The sequence below is a fragment of the Macaca fascicularis genome, chromosome 14, assembly GCF_037993035.2.
Source record: "Macaca fascicularis isolate 582-1 chromosome 14, T2T-MFA8v1.1".
In the NCBI taxonomy this organism is placed as follows: Eukaryota; Metazoa; Chordata; class Mammalia; order Primates; family Cercopithecidae; genus Macaca; species Macaca fascicularis.
The window spans coordinates 44,789,192-44,813,309 of NC_088388.1; the positions used below are offsets into that span (position 1 = coordinate 44,789,192).

At 36.7% G+C, this 24,118-nt stretch overlaps 1 protein-coding gene across 2 annotated transcripts in view; it reads right to left on the minus strand.

Annotated features, from left to right (window-relative positions):
- The window catches only part of NELL1 (neural EGFL like 1), a 949,455-nt gene that overhangs the window by 685,383 nt on the left and 239,954 nt on the right, over positions 1 to 24,118 (minus strand). For both annotated transcript variants that reach the window (XM_005578390.4, XM_005578389.4), the window contains exons 6-7: positions 7,325 to 7,397; positions 6,233 to 6,315 (exon numbers count right to left, since the gene is read on the minus strand). In XM_005578390.4, coding sequence (XP_005578447.3) covers positions 6,233 to 6,315; positions 7,325 to 7,397 — 156 coding nt within the window. The remainder of the gene's footprint in view (positions 1 to 6,232; positions 6,316 to 7,324; positions 7,398 to 24,118) is intronic.

A 24,118-nucleotide genomic window follows, 5' to 3' on the forward strand; every position in this document is an offset into this window, starting at 1 on the left:
AAAATTTATGTTTCACTTAAAACCCCAACCCAGGCCAGGTGCAGTGACTCACACTGGGAGGCCAAGACGAGCAGATGACCCAAGGTCAGGAGTTCGAGACCAGCCTGGCCAACATGGTGAAACCCTGTCTCTACTAAAAATACAAAAAAAAAAAAAAAAAAAAGCCAGGTGTGGTGGCAGGCGCCTATAATCCCAGCTGCTCTGGAGGCTGAGACATGAGAATCTCTTGAACCTGGGAGGCAGAGGTTGCAGTAGGCCAAGACCACGCCAGTGCACTCCAGCCTGGGCAATAGAGCGATACTCCGTCTCAATAAATAAATTAATACAACAAAACTCCAGCTTAATCATAGAGTTTATAGAATCTATGATAATTAAGTTATTTGGCAATGCTTTAGGAAACAGACAAAATACACTTCTGAGTTTGGTGATACTCTTGGACTCTGAGGGATGATGGCATATGGTTTGGCCACTTGCCAATACCAAAATCTGAAAATGTTCAAGTCCTTTATATAAAATAGTATAGTTTGCATATAACATATGCACATCCTCCTATATACTTTAAGTCATCTCTAAATAACTTATAATACCTAATACAATGTCTAAACATCAATTCATTCACATGGATTCAATGCAGTACTTGGTACACAGAAAATTCAAGTTTTACTCTCTGTAACTTTTTGGAATTTTTTTCTAAATATTGTTGTCCATGGTTGGTTGAATCTACAGATGTGGAATCTCAATAAAAAGAAAGTGACAACTTCTCACTTATCTTTACTTCATTTCTATAGCCCCAGTAGTTCCTACATAAGGGCAGTAACAGATATATGGCCTTGGATTGAACAACAGAGTTGAACCAGATCTGCATTCCTCCTAAAAGGGTCTCAGAATTGTGTACCTTTGTGAGAAGACTCATTCCTGACTTACTCTGAAAATCTGAAACAATTCTGGTGTCTGTATCACTCCAAAAAGGGAACTTCTTACAGACTAAATGGCCCAGAAGGCAATTCTACATCTATCTAAGCTTTCTTAAAATCCAGGAGCTTGCCTAAGGGTAACAGTGGCAATTTCTAGCACTGTCCCACAAAGCTGAGCTATGCTCACCTACAAAACTCAATTCCAAGGAAAATGTCAGTTTTAATATAATAAAAGCTATTCTCAAGGCTGATTTTGTTTCCCTTCTGAATGTGGTTTTTATTTTTAATATTTTTAGCCTTTCCTGACAACATTGAAAAGTCCTATTCTCTGTAATAATAAGAGCACATCAAATAGACACAAAGGCAAAGGGATGTTAAGGCAAAAAGCTAATTTTTCAAAGATGCTTCATGTAACCTCTTGCCTTCCCCTTCGCTCCTGCTAAATCCTAAAAGAGCAATAAAGGAGACAAACAACTGTGAATCAAAAAATGAATTACATTTTCTGTCATTGGTATTAGCATGCTGGATTTATACACATTCATTTTCAAAAGCTATTTCTATACTACCTGCCACTTTCTCTAAGATTGTCTGCAGATTCAAAATAGATATGGTATCAAATCTACATCTCCATTCTGTCTTCCTTTTGTTTATGCCTTTATCTAAGCACCAGGGACCAAATCATTTATTCTTAACTCTACACAATGAAAGACAGACAGCAGAGGCCTTTTTTTAATCGTCAGAGGTCAATGAACAGATCTAAGTATATTAGTCGTGTGGTGGACTGTTTCTTTTCTTTGAAATACATTTATTTGGCATTTGCTATATGAAAGGAAAACACAGGCTTCTATTGTTAAACATTTGAGCTTAATTGAAAATTCATTATTGAATTCCTCAAAAGAATGAAAGTCTCAAAATTAAAGATGTTACAAGCTTAAATGCCACTCCAAGTGTGGCCTGATTTGCATACATAGATTTGTCAAATATTTAAACAGAAGTAATCAAGAAAGTCCCAGTCTTCAATATCTCTTCTTTCTGAGCTTGAAGTCAGAATGGGATTACAGTGCAGTTGGGATCTGATAGCAGGACAGAGCCTGACCCTGTCACAATGTTCCCAGCAGGTAGGTAGTTCCCACAATGTCAAAACCACCTGAGAGAACCTTCAGAGTAAGCCAGGGGTGTGGCTGATGCTTGTAGATCACTAAGGGAAACGGAGGAGGACAAAAAAGGGTTATTGCTTGAGGTAGCAGCCCCATCTCTTCTCTGCCTTAAAAAAAGTATAGTTTTGCCAAAATGCCAGAATTCCTCAACAGAGCTCTTATCTACCCTGACCTCTGTCCTGTATCAAGCAAGGGCACAGTCACTTGCCAGCATGCCTAACCCTAAAAGGAGAAAAGGAACAGTGAGCTCTCCTACACAGACCCCTGGACTGATCTGGTATCTACATCTGTTTGGTTCTGATTTTGGCTACCAATTCCTATCCAGCTTGTACACAGAGTTTCCTCTCTGGAAGGGTTCCAGGGTTTCCACCTTGACCCAAGAGGAAGGACTTCCTGCTGTTTCCCAGGACTCCCAGACTAGGGTCTTGACAGCAATGTACAGGCTCTACCAGACTTTGTGATTTCAAGTCACTGGGTAAGATGTGCATTTTCTTAAAGACCATTTTCTCTAAGGAACCATCATCCCCCCATGGTTGTCTATATTTTCTAGGTTTAAGGGTACAAATAGCAGCAGCCACCACCTAATGAATGACACTTCTGTGACATGCAACAAACCTCATTTACCTGGGCTCACAGAATCTTTACAAGAGCAGGAATAATTGTCACCATTTTACATATGGGGAAACAGATGCTGAAACAAGTCGAATAACTTATTCAAAGCTACAAATATCCAAGGAGATTATAAAATAGAGACTCAGAATCGTTATCAGCCTGACTTTAAAGCCCATTCTCTATCTCCACTATGAATTATACGACTGTCTACTCATCTTAATCAGAACTGCTGGACAACTCAAATCAAACCTCCAAAAATTACCTCCAGCCCCATTAACCAAATTCTGCCACAATCGGCCTATTTAATTAAAAATAAAGACTGGGCCCAGATAAATTTAGTGCCATAGAATTCCTTTTGCATCTGGGAACCATATTCAACTTCAAGTCTGCCTGACATCTCCAGACTCCATCTCCTTCCATCTGCCAAAAGAGTGAGTTACATTTCTGCCTCCACCAAGATGGCAGACTACATACCCTGAAGGACTTCACCAACTGAACCAACTAAACTGCTGTATTCAATATATAAATTAAAACTTTTGAAAATTGTCACTGAGCTAATATAAAAGGAAGAAAGTCACGGAGTCCAAAACAAAGTGACTGCAGGGATCCCAGGAAATAAGTGAGCACTAAAGACAACAACATCCTGAAGATTTCTAATGAAATGTGGAGCCCTTGAGCTTCTACCCTGGTGGTTGCACAGGGTATAGGGGACAGAGCTGGGAAAAAGTATCTTCCCAAGTTGGGTACCTTAAAGGAAGCCCCTATATAAAGATTTGGTACTAACATGTGATACCATCAGTCTTAGAGTGACCAAAAAGCAGCAGGCTTGCACAAGGCAAAGAAAGAAAACTTTCATGTTCAGACCTTGGCGCCAGCTAGAAGGAAAAAAAAAAAATCTTCCTTGAAAATCCTTAAGGAATACTTTCCTGAGACTTCACCTGGCCTATCCTAGGTGTAGCAGTCTGATTCTGAGCAATCTGGTCTGAAAATACTTAAGTAGATAATGTCAAAGAATTTTCACATATTTCCAAGGAAAACAAGCAGCTCATAGCCAAAAGGGTGCATTAAGAGACCTTATTCTTTAAAAAATAATAAAATAATACAATAAAAAAGAGACCTAGCCCTTGCCATAACCTTCCTCTTTGAAAAGTTACTACAAGTTCTATGTTCATACATTTCATTCCCAACAGGAGTGATCTGAAAACTTTAGTTCAGCTCAATAAAATGATCAAACATTCATTTCTCTTTTCCTCTCTTTTTATTTGCTCATTCTTAGTAGTATCTCCATCCTTCTGCCAGTGGATGGAGAGGGTTAGAAAGAGTAATATTACTCCCTATTTATATCTTTTATCTCTCTTCCTAACCCTATCTTGTCAAACCATAAACTTTCTCAGTCATGATTCAACTTTCAGGATCTAACTACCTGAGTTCAGGTCCCAGCTCTGCATCTACTCTCTTAGGAAAAGTTATCAGACCTTCCTGGACCTCAGTCATCTCATCTGTAAAGCAGACTAATAAATTAAAGCAAGCTCAAAGGACTGTGGTAAAGATTAAAGTGACAGTGGATATAAAAGCTTAAGCATTATAACTAATACATAGTAAATGCTTGTATTACTGATTTTCCGTTTCTTTTAGATCAACGGTTGACAAACTAAGGCCAGTGGACCAAATCTCGCTCGCTACTTACGTTTGTATGTCCTGTAAGCTAAGAATGGTTTTTATAGTTTTCAAGAGTTATAATTTAAATGATTATACTTAAATGAACTAAGTCTACACATAATATCCCTGATTTTGCCTCTTGGCTTGCAAGTCCCAAAATTTAGTAGCTGGTCCCTTACAGAAAAAGTTTGCCAATGCTTATTCTAGATGATCACAGATTTCAAATTACGCAGCAAAGATGGAAGTACTCAGTTTTCAAATTGTAATTCTATACACGGTTTGGAAGGAACAGACTTAAAAATCTGCCAAAGTGCCAAAGGGAGGTTTAGAAAGTGGATTAAACCATTTGCTGCTTGCAATTGCCCACAATTAAATATCTTCTGCCTCACAAATGCCCATTTTATATAATAATGTTTTGAGAATAGAGCTCAATGTAGTTCCTAGATGATGTGTGGCTAAAAAGAGAAAAATGACATTCTCTGCAATGGGAAAGAATGACGTCCTCGAAGCTGGAGAATGAAGAACCACAGTCACCTGAGACTGAGTGGCATGTTTCCTGTTCCAAAAATTTGGTAGCATGCTAAAATATAATTAACAGTATTGAGATCAAGCTGCTCCAGACAATATGAAATAAAAGCCTCTCCACGACACAAGCTGGGAAGGCAAATAATCACCTGCGTTTCACATTCCCACTATACTCTGAAGTGAAAAGCTAATGCTTCGGATCTAAGCCCCAGTCTCAATCGTTTTCTCACAAAAATTATGCATCTCTCCTTTCCAGACAAAAAGGGGCTTGGCTTAGCCAAAAACCCAGTTTGAAATAGAAACATTGTCTTCAGCAGCACAATCCATGGGTCCAAAATATAGCCTTATCTCGCAAACGCTTACCTACCCACCAATTTTTTTGCACATGCCATGGCTAATGGTAGGGAGCAGTCTTAGCCGCAGGTACAATAGGATTAATGTATCATTTTCACTGTTATTAAAATTCTTCCTTTGGCAGAGTATAATGTCTCTTAGGGCCAACCTAATTCTTTCTTCGCCCTAGGCTGGAACTCATGTCCACGACTGATTGGTATGATAACAACAGCATTAGCCACATTTTCTATTTTTTCAGTGTCTTTTTCAACAAGGCTCAAGGCTTTTCATTATGAATATACACTTTATGAATATATATTAAAGCCCTTAGTTGTTGACACACTGGGCTCTGCCACTCAATATGAACATATCTAGGGTAGAAAGTATGTCTTGCTCACCATTGCCTCTTTGTGCCCAACACAGTGCCCAGCAAACAGCAGGTCCTCAAAAGATGCTTGTTAAGTGGATGATGGAATGGAGAGGAGGAAAAGGTGCAGAATTATAAAAACAAAGGTGTTGAAAGGCAAATTTGGCCTCCTTTGCTATTTAACTCAGAACCAGCCTTGAAATGAATTATACATTAAAAATGGAATGTAATGCCTTCCTTTGACAGTAATCTGTTCCTAACCATAGCTATTTTGCCCCTTCCGATTATGCGCAATTATTCTTACATCCAAAATGCATTAGCTTATAAGAGCAGTGGCTCTGACCATAGATCATCTTACAGTATTACTACTTTAACAGCCAATGGGCAAATTCCTTTTCCACTCCCATAGAATCTACAGTGATACATATTGCCTCTTGCTTCCAAACATTTTTCAAGTAAACATTATGATACAGCTTAATAGCACCAAAGACAGGAATGGTTATGTTTACTATTGGTAGTCCTATTTTGAGTAAGAATAAAACATTTTTGTAGTAACATATAGCAGATGCCAAGGCTAAAAATGTTTCCATTATAACACATCACTCCGAATTCCAGATAGGACAGAAAAAGAAATGAAACATCACAAGTGAAATTTAGATACCTACTTTTGCAGTCATCTTGGCCAAAAGCTCTTGTAAATCCATTATTCCTTGTACCAGGCTTAAGAAATCACTGCAGGTTGGGCAAGCTCAATAAAGAAAATATAAAATGTATATTTATATTGTGCTAATATAAGCAATAAAATTTTAAAACAGTAGATATGTGACTATGTAGAAGAGTTTTTTGGGGGTTTTTTGGTCAATATTGCTTTGAAATTTGAGTGAAATCACAGAGGATTTCAGGTCTGGATCTTTTCCTATTTTAATAAGCAAAAAGAAAGGAACAGGAAAAAGGCACTGTTAACTAAAAAGAAAGGCAACATGACACTTTAAAGTTAAAATTAAATTCTCATTTTTACAGGGAGGTAACTGAAAAAATGTTAAGTATCATAGAAGAAGAAAAAGTAAACTCTCATCCAGGTCAAGAATCTTAATGAATAGTTTTTTAAAATATATATTAAACATATCTTTCTATATCCACCAATAGAATCTGCTAACTCTTCTTTTCAAATTTTAATTCAATAAATGATACGGGTTGGCTGCATCCCCACTCAAATCTCATCTTGAATTGTAGCTCCCATAATTATCACATGTGGGAGGGACCCAGTTGGAAATAATTGAATCATGAGGGCAGTTACTCCCATACTGTTCTCATGGTAGTGAATAAGTCTCACAAGAGCTGATGGTTTTATAAGGGGTTTCCCCTTTCACTTGGCTCTCATTCTCTTTGCCTGCCACCATGTAAGATGTGACTTTGCTCCTGTTTTGCCTTCCACCATGATTGTGAGGCCTCCCCAGCCATGTGGAACTGTGAGTCAATTAAACCTCTTTCCTTTATAAACTACCCAGTCCATAGTTTATAAAGTTTATAAAGACTACAGTATGTCTTTATAAGCAGTGAGAAAACCAATTAATACAATAAATGATACATATTTTTTTAAAGACACAGAGTTATATAATGTAGATATTAAGTTCTCTTTCAGTATCCCCAGCACCTCAGAAGTCAACACTGTAAACAATTTGGGTCTATCTTTCCAGATGTGTTTCTCTGATATGATCAACAAGTTATATATCACAATGCTTTAAGTTGCTACTTACTGCGATTTAGATTTGGACACTGTGTTATATATCCATTCGGCATAAAGATGATCTTCCCATCTTGGATGATCCCCTTGATAACAGAAGAGACAGGTGGCAATCAAGATTACAGTCACCAGCTCAAATGGCCCCTATGCAATCACATACTCTTGGCAGGTCAGATTATTTTTCAACAAAATTGATTCATTCAAAGGGTGAGCTAGCCTTAGTATATACTGAACTACTCTAAGGCATCCTACTTTAGGAATCTTGAATTGGACATTTACGTGGAGAAAGCTACAATTAGTTACCACTAGTTAATGCCAATTATAGATTATATCACCAAAGATACATCAATAAAAAGCATTGATTCAATAAAAATTCTCCTTAATGTACTAATCATCCTGGAACGTTAAATACTGCTGATTTACAGGATTTTTTTAAAGTGGGAAGAAATATAAAAGAAACATATTAGCCTAAAATTTTTCTACTGATTCATTTAACCAAGGAAATAAAATTAGACATTGGGAAAATTCCGTAACAATCCTTGCTCCTCAACTAATCAAGTAACATGAGTCTTTGTTGATGAGTCTTAAGACAAGAGTAAAAGGTGGTCTATTAATTCTGTAATTCAGTCTGGAAGAATAGCTCAAATTTAAGAAAGTCATCAGGGCTGTCATCTCTCAATGAAAATATTGACTTGGCTTTTGAATTTTTCAAGTTGAATTTCAAGATTCTGTTGTTAGGGTTTTTTTCTGATTTGATGGCAGAGATATTACAGAACAGATGGAAGATGTGGAAGCTGGTTCAGAATATTGAGCCTAATCTATAAATAAAATATAGGCTTAAGATAGTGATAAAAGTCTTTCAGAGGGAGTAACATTTAACATTTATGTGCTCATCTTCTAAACAGCAGAAGGCAATCAGCAAATGCTGTTTTTGACTTACTATTTCAGGAAAAAATATTAATTGGAAATATTAATAGAAATAACAGGATCACAGCACCTCTTCCACAGAATGATATGTTTATTAACCTCTTCCTCTTCAAGGATGATGCAGTGTTTGTGATTACAAGAGAAGACAGCCTCACCGTGGGGAAGAAGTTTCTGCCACTGCTGCTCAATATTAATTCATAATCTCTTGCAGAGGAATACCAGGGAGCAATTAATGGAGCACAATCTAAATGAATTAACTTCTCTCTGGGATGAAATTATGCAGTCTTTCAAAGCAAATTAACTCCTTTGAGAGGCTAGCACACCTTCAAGCATACATGGCAATTTGAGACAAGCATGGATTAGAAGTCAGGGAACCTGGGTTCAAGTTCTGGATCTGTCTCTAACTAACCGGGCAGACTTAGGCAATAAGTTAGTCAACTTCTGTGAGCCCCAGTTGCTTCATCTGGAAAAGAAGTGCTAGGTGAAAAAGCTAAAGATCCACCCAGCACTCATGTTCTAGGTCAATGAAACAGGCCTCCAAACTGAAACTGTCACATTTTAGGCATCTATGCTTTCATTACTTTTCAAATAATCATAATAATAAAAGAATGTGAACAGACAGAACTATAGATTTCCATCTTATGGATTTCCTGGAACATGGAAAATTTCAGCACAAAAACAGAGGTTCCTAGGCAAACCAGGACAGCTGGTTACCTTAGGTGATGCAGAATTGGTGGAAGTATATGTAACAGAAAAGGATCGGATCCATACGTGTTCATCAGAAGACCCTAGATTATTTTTATTTTTATCATCATGGAAAAGGGTACTCAGAAACCTGGAGCACATATGTCATGGTGCTAAATATCTTTCCAAAAACAAACAGAAAACTCATTTTAAAATACCCCATCCCACTAATCCTAAAGCAAGAAAATACAGCACATAGCAGTTTTCCTTTTCCTTTTCAAGTGACTTTACTCATTTTAGTGACATTATGAATTACAAATCACCTGCCTTCATACCTTTCTTCTGTCTGCATCTCTCCTTACTTGTCTTTCCACTTTTAATCTCTGGTACCTGTGTGTGTCTGTTATAGATTAGGTGAAGGTCAATGATGTTGACTTGAACAAAAAACAGAAATAAAAGCTGACAGCTTCCCAATGCTCATTAACACAAAAACCCAAAGCACTTGGTATTTTTTATGAGAAAAGGTCATAGAGGTGAGCCCAGATACTGGCATGAAAATTTGTTCCTACCAAATGAATCAAGATGGGAATGTTAATTTATTTGAATGGTTGTAAGTCAATGCTGGATTAAAAGAAAAGCGGTGATACCCTACAGATACCACTTATAATCTAAAGATGTCTGAGTGCATGTGTGTGTATGCATGTGACTACACACATTTATGTATATCACAGCACCTTCCCCAGAATAAGAATCAGAAGATCTGGTATTAAATTGCTATATGGACAATTTATTGCCAGGACATTTGCTGATAAAAGAAGCATTTGCTAAGCATGTAGTTTTCTTCATAAAACTACAAAAGGGATTTTATAATGTATAAAACTACAAAGGAGCTCAATCAGCTTTATTCTTCTCAAAAAAAAAAAAAGTGTGTGTGTGTGTGTGTATATATATATATATATATATATATATATATATATATATATAATCTATGAGGATTTCCACAGATGAAAATGTGCCTTCAAGCACTACAACTTCCCCCAAAGGCGATATGGCATAAAAAGACAAAATTTTTATTATTTCTCCTCATTTAACTCTAAATGTATCTACATTTAACTGAAAAATGCAACTCTAGCTGGGCCTGTATTAGCTGACCTATTTTGATCTCATTTTTTCAGACCTATGGTTTTTGCCATATTATTCATCTTGGCAGTGTTTCTCAAACTTCTAGTTTCTGAGAATCACCTTGAGTATCTGCTTAACATTCAGATTCTTGTGTCAACCCAAAGGATCCTGTTTCAGTAGGATTGGAGTGGGCCCAGGAATCTCAATTTTTTAAAAAAAACCTCTTCCAGATGATTCTGATGAATAGTAAAAGGACCTCACTTTGAAAAATTCTGCTCTATTGTCAACAATTTGCTTCTTTTGGAGCAAGAGGGTTTACTCATTAAAAGTTCACAATGGTTAAAATTATTGCATCCAACTCATATATAAACAGAGTAAAATCTCACTGATTTGGAACTGAACAAAACCCAACAGAATTACTAGATTATATTACAAACACCATGAACGCAAAGATAATAGATTTTCATCTTCGTATCCCCTGAAGTTCCTATTGTAGTAGATTTCACATAGTAAACACAATAAATATTTTAAAGCATCAAATTATTGAAAACTATGAATTATACAATATTGAACCACATAATTTTGAGCACAATTAGGATCTATGAAGATCATGTAGGGCGTTAGTTTTTAATTTAGGGTATACATCAGAATTTTGGAAGAGGTTGAAAGAACAGTCATGACTATTTTGAAAACTGTCTGAGGTCATTTTGATACTTACCATAAGAACTACTTATCTAGGACCAGATCACCTGTTCATATGACCTACGAGAAATTTAAGGCTTTGCTACCCTAAGTAGCTTTTCTAAAGGATACCTTAATCCTAGGCTATATACTACAGGGCTACTAACTCTTGCAAACCAAAAATAAAGTTCTAAGGCCCCCAACCATCTGAATGAACCTCCTCCTCTTGGCCAAGGGCATTCCAGAGTTAACATGGAAATCTAGTTTAGGCCATGATGGAAGAGGAGTTGAACATCCTTCATTATACCCCTCCAGCATTTACATCAACACAGACCTTAAGTCTAATGAGAAACATTTACAATATATTCTTCCTGAAGGCTGCTACTTAGAGGCTTCATCTGCATGATAAAACCTTCTTCTCCACAACCCCTTATCAGAACCCTGACATTCCTTACTACTGATAACGCTTTCAACCAACAGCCAAACAGAAAAATTTTAAATCTACCTATGACCTGGAAGCCCCCACCCTTCTGGTTGTCCCACCCTTCCAGATCAAACCAATGTAAATCTTACACGTATTGATGGATGTATTATGTCTCCCTAAGATGTATAAAGCAAGGTATACATGAGGACCACACCTTGGGCACCGGTCCTCAGGACCTCCTGAGGTTGTGTCACGGGTGCATCCTTAACCTTGGCAAAATAAACTTTCTAAATTGATTGAGACTTGTTTATCATCAGCTAGAGACAGATCGAGACATTTCTGATTAACACTCTAAAACCAGTGCTGGGTCACTACAATATGCTGTAGGTAAAAAATAAATCATTTAAGGGAGCCCCTTAACATGAACTAACAACATATTGTTACAAAGAGCTCTTGTTATCAAAATGAGATTTTATCTTAATTGCCTTGATAGATACTAATCAAACATGCAAGACTAATTATTTGTATTAAATACTAATAATTTGCTAAGACAGTTTTCCAGTGCTAGAAAACAGAAGTCTTTCTAGGTAGCCAAATATTCCCCCTCGCCCCGCCCCCGTAATCTTATTTACACTATTAATTTGCTAAACATTCCATTTTCTTATTGTTAGTGTAATGATGAACCTCAGCTGATCTGAGGCCCTAAATAAATCCCTAAGATGCAGAGCCCAAAATTAATAAGCTTTTACTATTAGTACTGATGGAGAGCAGAAAAATGGATTTTTTTTTCCTTTTGTTTAATTCACCTGTTGCCACCCTGTACCTCCTGCTGTCAGCTCACCATGCACTGAAAAATAAATTTGCACCTGGTACATTGTATATTATGGATTGTTAATGTTTAGGGAACTAATGCCCATTATTTCTATTATTCCTAGAACGTTTCTCATTTTGCATTAAGAAATGTAGAAACATGCAATTAAAAAAATTAGAAAATTATCCAATTAGGTCCCTCCTGTGTATGGAATAACTAACATTAGGCAAGCTCTTCTAAACATGCAGAGCTTTCTGATACAAATGAAAGCAGCTTCACCACCAAGCAAATGCTAATTCTTTTTTTAACGCTCTTATTTCCCTGCAGATCTCTGTTTACATTGAAGAAAATGGTTCTATTTTTTTTGTATGCTAAAATACTGAAACAAATTGCTTTGAAAGAGAGAGGAAAAAGGGGTGGGAGAGTTTCCTGCTGGGCATGTAAATATATGGATGAAGATGTGTTCTGGTTATAAACTGGCAGGGACTCAAGCTTTGGAAACAGACTAACAAAAAGTAGGACCTGGGAAACTCCCAGAGAGGTTTTCAAAATGCAACCAATCATGTACTTCTGCCCTGAAGACGTTAATAAAATATTCCAGCGTGCAAAACAGCCAAGAAAGACACTTGTCGACTTTCATTATGATCCATAAAAACTGTCAGCTCATTAGCATATCATTAGCTGTCCTGCTGTTTCCAAAGTCTTAATGCACAGAAATATTAATCTTCAAATGTGTAAGATTCCCTAGTTCTGTGACTTTGACTTTCTGCATGAAAGGAAAAATAAGAATTAAAGATGGGAGGAATCCAATATAGCTTCTTTTTCAATGTGCCTATAAACATATGTTTACCATCTGTGGAATTATGGGAAGCAGCTGAGGTAAAAATAACAGCTGTGGAATTTTTAAAAAGTTGTAATCAATTTCACTTCCCAGTGACACCTCAGCTGTTAGAGGAGACAGTGATGTCCAGGTAAGGGAAAGGTTTCAGACCCCAGTTCACCAGACACAGACAGAGACAGAGAAACAAAGCCAGGAGGGCCTTGGCCGCTGTGAAAGGCTTTGGAATGAAAAGTCTCCCTGAGGCCTCAACTCTTTAGAAACTGTCAGAACACTCAACCCCTGAAGCATCCTTATAACTTATTTCGGTTCACCTGGGCTCATTTTTTAATTTTTCACCCTCTGAAATTGTAACAGCATAATCAGCTTAGAATGCATCAAAGGGAAATTGAGTGGGTAGTCAATCATCTTGATAATGAAAATCTATGACAATCAGAAGATTCAGATAAGCCTATCGCTACCGGCCAGCTTTTTTCAAATGGATGCTGTTTTGAAGTGAAGAAATTCCCAGCTTGTGTTCTGTGTCTCAGACAGGAATTACCTAATGCTAGAGGCTTATGTACCAGGCACCAAACAAGTGATTCCATCCTCTGCTATTTAATCAGCAGCACTTTTTTTTTGCGCTGTCCACAAGGATCCACCAGGGTGCAGAAATTCGGTTTGACAAGTGAGGAGCTTTTGCTTTTACTTTGCCTATAAAGCAACATAATAATATTTAAAATACAGAATAATGTTATTTTAACCTGGAAGCACATCATAAGCAATTTTAGCTCTGGAGCAATTCAGCAGACGCGGTTGTTGAATCCATGAGGCAGCTTCCACAAGATAAATATTAAAAGCCTGGAGCTATGCTGACTCTCACCTGAGAAGTGGCTGCCTCTTTTTCAGGGAGATTTTTGTAGTGTTGAATTGATCAAGAGGTAGTTTCCGTAATGAGACACTGATATATTTCCCCTACCCCAGCCATTTCTTCTCATAAAAGGATGGCCAGAAGCACTGCCTGGCATCCAGGATTCTAAGGAGAAGATGAGTTTTGAAAGTTGTCCCATGGAAAGCATCTTTGTAATGAGCCATTCCATGAGGCCAGTCCCCAACAAGAAGAACCGCCTCGCTCTTTAGGAAGATGGGCTATGTGAAATTGCCATCCCCTTTTGACGTTTCCACTGGGATCACCTATTCTTTGAAGCTGGAAACCCAGAAAAAGACACATTCTGTCTCCTGGTGGTACTTGGTGTAATTAAATATCATGTCTCCCTAGTCAATACAGTGGTAACTGTGGAAACACATGGTTAGTCCTTAATAAATATTTGTTGAATGAATAAGTAAAGACTTTGAAATCGTAAAGACCTGGGTCTAAATCCCATTTCCATCACTTCTGGGCTATACAAGGTTGGCAACTTCCTTAATCTCGGAGTCCAATTGCCTGACCTATACAATGGGGATAAGAATCACTAATTTAGTAGGATTTCTCTGACGGTGAAATGTCATTGAGATAACATATGTCATTAACTGAGATAACATACCTCAGGGCCAAAGTCTGAACATAGGAAGCATTCAATAACTGTTGGTTCTGTCCTCTACATTCCCATAACCCACCTGTGCAGCAAAATGATTGTCCAAGTCTCTGAATGCTCTTTGTGTTATCTGTCTGTACCAGGTATTTGAGCTCAAGCACAAAGTTCCTTATATCTACAGAGAATCATACACTCATCAAGCTGGAATAGATAATAGGAATAACTGTTCTCTCTCTCTTAATGACATCCTCCCAACTAAAGCAGACATTCCTAAAAGACAGGAGAGTGCCTTCATTTCTACAGCATACAGTTACACATACAGGGAGCATTAAATGCCTAGAAATGCATTTTCATGTGCTTAAATACAAAAAAGGGATGGGGACATGTGCTGTACACGTACTATGTACAAGTTGCTTTTAATATGTATTCTTATATAATCTGCATTACCTTCAGGAAAGACATCTCTGGACCTTTACAAATAAGAAGATAGAGTCATAACTGGTAAATTCATTAAGAGTATATTGTCTGCCAGTTATGTACCTGGTACTTCTAAGCACTTACTGAATGAGAGAGAGTTCTGACCCTGGTGAAGCTTACCATCTAGAAAGACCAATGATGAACAAATAAACAGTCACAAAAACGATACTCAGAACCTGCTACATAATTTACAGAGTCCCTTGTTCAAAATTTACTAAACAATTGAAGAGGGCAACAGCAGGGCATTAAGCTAATCACAGGACGTTTCTAAGCACAGCCCCGTGGGACTGCACAGGTTGATGGCCCATGAAGCCAGCCCTGCCTATACTTTCAAACTGTGGTGAGTGTGAGGAAGGAAATACAGATGTTTCCGTTGGAAAGTATGTGATAGAATGACTGCAAATTGATTCCCCATTTGTACTCACACATCTTGAACAGTGACTTTGTACACAGTCACATCAAGAGGAGGAGTCTGTTTCCCTACCACTTAAGTCTAGGGCTGGTCTTGTGACTTGCTTTGACCAGTAAAGCACTGTGGAAGTGATGGTGTGCCAGTTCCCAGCCTAGGCCTCAAGGGCCTTGTGAGCATCTACCCTACCTTGAAACATTGCCAAGCACCACAGGAACAAGCCCAGGCTGGTCTGTTAGATAATGAAAGACACATGGTCCAGTTGCCAACACTGCCCCAGCCAGGAATTAATCACTATGTCACTGAGATTATCCCAGATAAGTCAGCCTTTGGCCAACTCCACCAGCCAGCTACAGGCATATGAGTAAATCTAGAGGGGATCAACCAAGACTGATCCTTATCAACACAATTTTTCAGCAGACCTGTGAGCTTATTGACATAAGCCCCTGAGTTCTGGGGGTTTGTGGTGCAGCGATAGCTGACTGATACATGCAGTAATGGTGAAGGACCTGCAAACAGAGGGTGCTCCAGGAAAATATCCTGCACATGTACTCTAGAACTTAAAATACAAATTATAATTAATCAAAAAAAAGAAGACAGCATTTCAAACAACCGAATGAAAACTGTCCTAGGCACAAGCAGGTGAAAAGGCCCTGTTACGTTCAAGAAACTATAAAAAGAGTAATGTGGCTGAGGCATGGTGGGCAGAAGAGAAAATGGCATGAGAGAAGGTTGCAGAGGACAGCAAGGACCAGATCTTACACTGATCTGACACGCAACAGAGAGTCACTGAAAAAATTTAAGTAAGAGAGCAACTTCATTGGCTTCAAAAAGCAAAGTAACACAAGTTCAACAGCTATAATAAAGAGGTATGTTCAGGATTCAAACTCAGATCTCCATCCCTTGAAACCAAGATTCTTCCTCCCGGCCCTGGAGTTCTCATTATGTTTCTGTCTAAAGCATGTCCCAGAACCAGCAGCATCAACATCACCTGGTGGCTTGTTAGACATGAGAAGATTTTGGGTCCCAACCTAGGCCCACTGAATCAGACTTTGGAAACAGGACCAAGCTACCTGTTTTGTTTTTTTTATTTTGTTTTTTAAATGTTTACATTATAAACATTTTAAGTGCACAATTCAGTGGCATTAAATACATTCACAGTGTTATGCGACCATCACCGTTATTAATCAAACTTTTCTATTGCCTCAAAGAAAACTCTGTAACCATAAAGCAATAACTCCCATGACCTCCCATCCCATTCCCTGTTAAACATTAATTTAATTTGTCTCAATAAATTTGTCTATTCTTGATACTTCATGTAAGTGGAATTATAGAATAGTTGTCCTTTTGTGTGTGGTTCCTTCACATAGCATATGATTTTAGGGCTCATCCACATTGCAGTATGTATCAGAACTTCATTCCTTTCTTATGGATGAATAATATCTCACTGGATACATATACCAAGTGTTCTTTATCCATTCATACATGGGTAGACATTTGGCTTCATTCCATCTTTTGGGTATTTTGAATAATGCTGCAGTGAATGCTGACATACAAGTGTCTGTTTAAGTTCCTGTTTTCAATTCTCTTATCTATAAACCAAGGAGAGGAATTGCTGGATTACATGGTAATTCTGTTTTTAAATTTTTGAAGAACGAAGAAACTGTTTTCCACAGCAGTTGCACGATTTAATTTTTTAATTTTTTTAATTAAAATGTTTATTTTTATTTTAAATTTTATTTTTTAAATTTTACTTTAAGTTCTGGGATACATGTGCAGAACGTGCAGGTTTGTTACATAGGTATACTTGTGCCATGGGGGCTTGATGCACCTATTGACCTGTCCTCTAAATTCCCTCCCCTTACCCCCAACCCCCAATGGGCCCCAGTGTGTGATGTTCCCCTCTGTGTCCATGTGTTCTCATTGTTCAACTCCCACTTATGAGTGAGAACATGTGGTGTTTGGTTTTTGCTTCCTGTGTTAGTTTGCTGAGGATGATGGCTTCCAGTTTCATCCATGTCCCTGCAAAGAATATGATTGTGTCCCTTTTTATGGCTGTGTATTACTCCCTGGTGTATATGTACCACAATTTCTTTATCAAATAGTCTATCATTGTTGGGAATTTGGGTTAGTTCTACGTCTTTGCTATTGTGAATAGTGCTGTCATAAACATACGTGTGCATGTGTCTTTTCAGTAGAATGATTTATATTCCTCTGGGTATATACCCAGTAATGGGATTGCTGGGGCAAATGTTATTTCTGGTTTTAGATCTTTGGGGAATCACCATACTGTCTTCCACAATGGTTGAACTAAGTTACATTCCCACCAATAGTGTAAATATGTTCCTATTTCTCCACGGCCTCACCAGGATCTATTGTTTCTTGCCATTTTAACAATCTCCATTCTGACTGGCTTGAGATGGTATCTCATTGTCATTTTGATTTGCATTTCTCTGATGATCAGTGATGTTTAACTTTTTTTCATATGTTTTTTGGCCATGTAAATGTCTTATTTTGAGAAGTGTCTGTTCATCTCTTTTGCCCACTTTTTGATACAGTTTTTTCTTGTAAATATGTTGAAGTTCCTTGTAAATTCTGGATATTAGACCTTTGCCAGATAGGTAGATTGCAAAAATGTTCTCCCATTCTGTAGGATGCCTGTTCACTCTAATGATAGTTTCTTTCACTGTGCAGAAGCTCTTTAGTTTAATTAGATCCCATTTGTCAATTTTGGCTTTTGTTGCCATTGCTTTCGGCATTTTCATCAAGCTGTATGATTGTATATTTCCACCAGCAGTATACAAGAGTTCCAAATTTTCCACAACCTCACCAACACTTATTTTCCCCTTATTTTCTACTAGAATGGGAATTTTATTTAAAAATTATAACCACTGGGGTATGCAATGACATATCATTGGAGGTTTAATTTGAATTTTCCTAATGACTAAAGATGTTGAGTATCTTTTCATGTGCTTATTGGCCATTTGTATATCTTCTTTGGAGAAATGTGTATTCAGATCATTTGCCCATTTTTCAATCGGATTGTTTGTCATTTTGTTCAGTTATAGGAGTACTTTATATACTCCGGACATTAAATTTTTATAAGACACACAATTTGAAAATATGTTCTTCCTTTTTTGGTTTTGTTTTCACATCCTTAATAATCTCTTTTGATGAAGAAATTTTTTTTATTTTGAAATCCAATTTATCTATTTTTTTTCTTTTGTTGGTCATGCTTTTTTTGACCAAAAGAATCCATTGTGAAATGCAAGACCACAAAGATTTACCTCGACTTTTTAATTCTAAGATTTAATGCTTGTAGCTATTATATTTAGAATGTTAGTTGATTTTGAGATCATTTTTATGTATAGTGTGAAGTAGGGGGTCCAACTTCTATACACAGAATCACAGCATCTGTGAGTACAGATAGTTTTACTTCTTTTCCAATTTGAATGCATTTACTTATTTTCTTGTCCATTTGCACTGGCTAGAAATTCCAGTACAGTGTTAAATAGCAGTAGTGATATCTTTGCCTTCTTCCTGATCTTAAAAGGAAAACTTTGAGTCTTTCACTATTGAGTATAATGCTAGCTCTGAGCTTTTTCATTAATGCCCTTTATCATGTTAAGAAAGTTCCCATATGCTGCTCATTTTCTGAGTGTTTTTATCATGACAAGATACTGGATTTTGTCAGATGCATTTTCTGTGTCAATTGAGATGATCCTGTGGGGGTTTTTTTCCCTTCATTCTATTAATGTGGCAAATAATATTGATTCATTTTCCTATGTTAAACCACTCTCCTGATAAATCCCACTTGGGCATAGTGTATAATCCTTTTAATAAACTGTTGGATTCAATTCATTTGTATTTTGTTGAGAAATGTTTCATCTACATTCATAAGAGATATTAGTCTGTAATTTTCTTTGCTTATGATGTCCTTATCTGGCTTTGGTATTATAGTAATTCTGACCTCATAGAATGAGTTAGGAAATGTATTTCCACTTTAATTTTTTGGAAGAGTTTGAGAAGGACTGATGTTCATTCTTCTTTAAATGTTTGTTGCAATTCACCAGTGAAGCCATCTGGTCCCAGACTTTATTTGGTTGAGAGATTTTTGTTACCAATTCAAACACTTTACTTATTATAAGTCTCTTCAGATTTTCTAATTCTTCATGATCCAGTCTTCTTCATGATCCAGTCTTAGTAGGTTAGAGGAATTTGTCAATTTCACCTAGGTTATCTAATTTGTTTTCATATAATTATTCACAGTCTTCTATTTTAATCCTTTTAATTTCTGTAAGGTCAGTAGTAATGACCCTACTTTAAATATGACAACCAATTGCCTTCTGGTCTCCGTGGTTTCTGATGATAAATTGGCTGCTAATCTTATGAAGAAGTCCTTGTATTTGACAGTCATGTCTTGCTTTCCGCTCTCAAGATTCTCTTTGTGTTTGTCTTTTGATGGTTTCATCACAATGTTTCTCAGTGTGGATACCTTTGAGTTTATCTTACAGTTTGCTAAACTTCTTGTATATATACATTCATATATTTCATCAAGTATGAAAAGTTTTCACCATTATTGTTCCAAATTTTCTTTCTAGTACTTTCTATCTTCTCCATCTGAGACACCCCTGGTGCATACATTAGTCTATTTGATAATGTCCTACAGATAGATCCCTCAGGCCTTGTTCATTTTTCTTTATTCATTTTTCTTTTTGCTTCACAGCCTTGTTAATTTCAGTAATCTTATCTTTAAGTTCCATTACTCATTCTTCAGCCTGTTCAAATCTTCTCTTGTATTCCTCTAGTAAGTGTTTTATTCCAGTTGTACTTCTCAGCTGCAGAATATCTGTTTGGTTCCTTTTTATAATTTATATCTCTTCATTGATATTCTCATTTTGTTTATACATCATTTTCCTGACTTATTTCTTTATCCATGTTTTCATTTAGCTCTTTAAGCACATTAAAGACAGTTATTTTAAAGTCTATACAGTAAGCTCAATATCTGTGCTTCCTCAGGAATGGTTTCTATTCATTTATTTTGCTCCTTTGAACGACAATACTTTCCTCTTTCTTTGTCTGTGACTTTATTTAAACACCGAACATTGGGATGTTATAACATATTAACACTGGAGAACAGATCCTCCCCTTTACTGGGGTTTGATGAGTTTTGGTTTCCTTTACTTTTGATTGTTGAATGCTATAGTAGTCCATTTCTTTAGTCGCTTACCAAACTATTTTTGCAGAGACTGTATTTCTAGTCACGTATAGTAACTGAAATCTCTGTTCCTAATCTTACGTTATAAAGTATTTTGGGCCAGGCAAGGTGGCTCACACCTGTATTCCCAATCCTCTTATAGGCTATGGAAAGAGGATTGCTGGAGGCCAGCAGTTTGAGACCTGCCTGGGCAACATAGTGAGACCCTGTCTGTATGAAAAAAAAAATTGAAAATTAGCCAGGCATGGTCACGTGTGCCTGTAGTCCTAGCTTCTTAGGAAGCTAAAATGGGATGATTACATGAGCCCAGGAGGTCAAGGCTGCAGTGAGCCATGATCATATCATTGCCCTCCAGCTTGGGCAACAGAATGAGACCCTGTCTCAGAAGAAGAAAAAAGAAAAGAAAAAAAAAGTTAAAAGAAAAAAAGTATTTTGACAGGGATTTCCTTGAATGTCAGCAGCCAAAAACAAGAGAGAGAGAGAGAGACTCCTCCAACCCTTGCAGATTATCTCTGTGCTGGGATCCTCCTTCAACACTTAACCAGGCTTGCACGGATCCTGGGGATCAGCCCAAGATGAAAGCTTTGGGTGTTCTCAAGTCTTTTCTGGCCTTGCCTCTTGCCCTAGGCATGTGTATGGCTTTCTAAATTCCTTGAACACACAGGTGATTTTGAATGTCCTAATTGTCCAAAGAAACTCTCTTTCCAGCATTTTCTCTTTGCTTTACGTGATCTACTCTATGTCTCAACCATACTCTTTGGCCACAGGCAGCCACATGGTGTTTGTTAGATTTGAAATGTTTTCCTAAATTAATACATAATAATTGTATCTATGTATCGGATACATTTGATACTTGGTACATGCATACAATATATAATGATCAAATCAGGATAATTGGGATATCTATCACTTCAAACATTAGTTATTTATTCATGCTGGGAACATTCCAAATCTTCTCTTGGAGCTATTTTGAAATATACAATAAATCAATGCCTGCCACGTTTTTCTAGCATGGAAGAGTTCTGAGTTAGGTGAGATGGAAACAAGTACCTTGTATCAGTTCTTCACATAGTCCTAGATAGTTAGAATAGACATACAAAATAATTTGTGAATAAGGTCTGCTCTGCCCATTCCACAACCAGAGACTGTTGTCCTACACTAGGAACATGGGCTGAAATCTTTCAAGACTGCCACTGGGTTATAAATGCTATGGTGCAAAAGGCAAGTAAACACACCTCACAGCTTTCCTAGTCCTTTAAAGTTGCCTTTTTCTTGATTTGGCATTCACTCAGTTGCTATAAACCTTTGACGATTTTCCTAAGTTCCAACAAAGTTGGTTCTGACAATTTCTGCTTGTTTTTCAGTGTTTCTGTCGAGAAACAGCAGCTTGGGGTTTTCTACTCTAACATTTTGTTGACATCCAGCTACTTGTGTTTTAACAAGCCTTACAGGATATTTGTATGCACTCTAAAGTTAGAAAACCACTAATCTAAAAAGTCACTAATTAGAAGCTAATTACTGACCATATGTTAGATTTGTGGGCTCTTTATAGAGAGGAGGCAAAACCCTAATCCAGGCTATCAACACGTATTTCCCGTATGTCAGTGCACTCGAATTTGAAACTTCAAATTGAATAAATCAAAACCAATAAGAAGGTTGTGAAAAAAAAGTGTCGGTTCTTAGACCCTACTGTTCAGTTCTCAATGAGGAGGTCTAAGAGTACACAATAATTTCATTTTTAAAGTCTTCCAATGTGATTTTAATGTCTTTTCAGGATTGAGAACCAGTCATTGCCCTTCATTACAGATCCAGGGCCTACAAGTAAAGTAGAGCTTCACCAGGTAGTAACTAGCTACAGAACAAGAAACAGCATTGCAGTGAATATGAGTTCAGTTTTAAACTGAGACACCTGGATGAATTTCTGTTCATTCTTGGAAACACGGCAAAATTATATACATATACATATATACACATACACACATATACACATATAGTCACATATATATGTGGATCATCACCCTGAAAAAGTATGCCATTGTAAACATTTTGAGTATTTATGATGTACAAAAGGGTTGAAAACAAAATGCACGAAACACTTGAGAAATAAAATATCCTCAATATAGTTGAAGTCTTCTGGGTTTACAACCCTAATAAAATTCCCATTTCCTCCTCTCAGAATTAAACTATTCTAAATTTAGTGTTTATCATTCCTATGCATTTGTTTTTGTATATATATGGATGTATCAATAAGCAGTATATTGAATTATTTGGCATTTTGAAATATATAAATGATTTAATACTGTAATTTTCCCCTGCTACTGGCTTTTTCATTTAAAATTACTTTAGCAATTCATCAATTTTTGTTCAATTTCACTGATTTTTATGTTTCTTTGGATGACTCTACTACAATGTATTTAAACATTCTCCTATTGATGGACAATTAAGTTTTTTCCAAGTTTTTGAAATTACCAAAAAACAAACAAACAAACAAAACAAAACAAAAAAATCTCCTGTGATGATGCTTATACATGTATACCTGGGTATACGATCAAGAGTTTCCTCAATGTTTATACCAAAGAGTTGGGCTCCTATGTCAAAATTATGCATATAACAAGGATTCCCAAACTTCCCTCCCTATTTGTTTTACCAATTCAAGTTTCCAACACAATGGGTGAGAATCCATTGCTCAACAACTTCCCCTACACACAGCATTGTCAGATGGTTTTTCACTTTTGCCAGGCTAATGGGTAAGAAATGGTTTCTCATAATGGTTTTAATTTGCATTTCCAAGATAACTAGTGAACTTGAATTACTTTCAATATGTTCACTGGCTATTTATGCTTACTACTTTGGAAAACCATTCTTCTGTATCTTTTGCCTGACTTACTACTGAGTTAAAAAAAAAAGCCTTCTTATTGATTTACAGCATTTCTTTAATGAATACTTTTTTTTTGCTAATTGTTGTCAAGATCTTCTTTGATGTATTGTTAAAATTTTTAGAATTTTAGGCAGTAAACCCATCTATATTTAAGGACTTTTGCATTTTTTATCTTAAGAACTTCTCTATCCTGAATGAGATCGTGAAGATACGTTCTTATGTTGTCTTCAAAACCTTTCAACATTGTGCTTTCATAGTTAGATATTTAATTCAACTGTCCTTGTAAGTGATTTTTATTTATTTTTATTTTATTTATGATTCAGGTATATATTTGAAGCTTTTCCTTATACTGTACACAAAAATCAATTACATCACTCAATGTGTGTATATATTATATATACATATATAATGTTTTTAAATAACTGATTTTCCTAACCATGTATTGATGAATCCATCCTTTCCTCATTGGTCAGGAATGCCACATCAGTTACGTATCAAGTTTCCAAGTTTCCACATCTGATGAAAGGGTTATTTCTGGCCTCTCCATTCTGATCTCTTGGTTCATGTGCTCACCAATGTAGTGATATCACACTCTGTTGATTGCTATAACTTTATAATAAGCCTTCACATCTGGATAGCTAAGTCCCTTCCTTTTTCTCCCTCAGAAAATGTCTTAGTTATTCTTGGCCTCTGGTCTTCCCTAAAAACTTTAGCATCAGCTTGCAGAGTCCATCAGGAAAAAAACAAATCCTCTTGGGAACTGATTACAAGTTCATTGACCCTAGAGACCAATGTAGAAGGATCAGACAATTATTTTAAGCCTT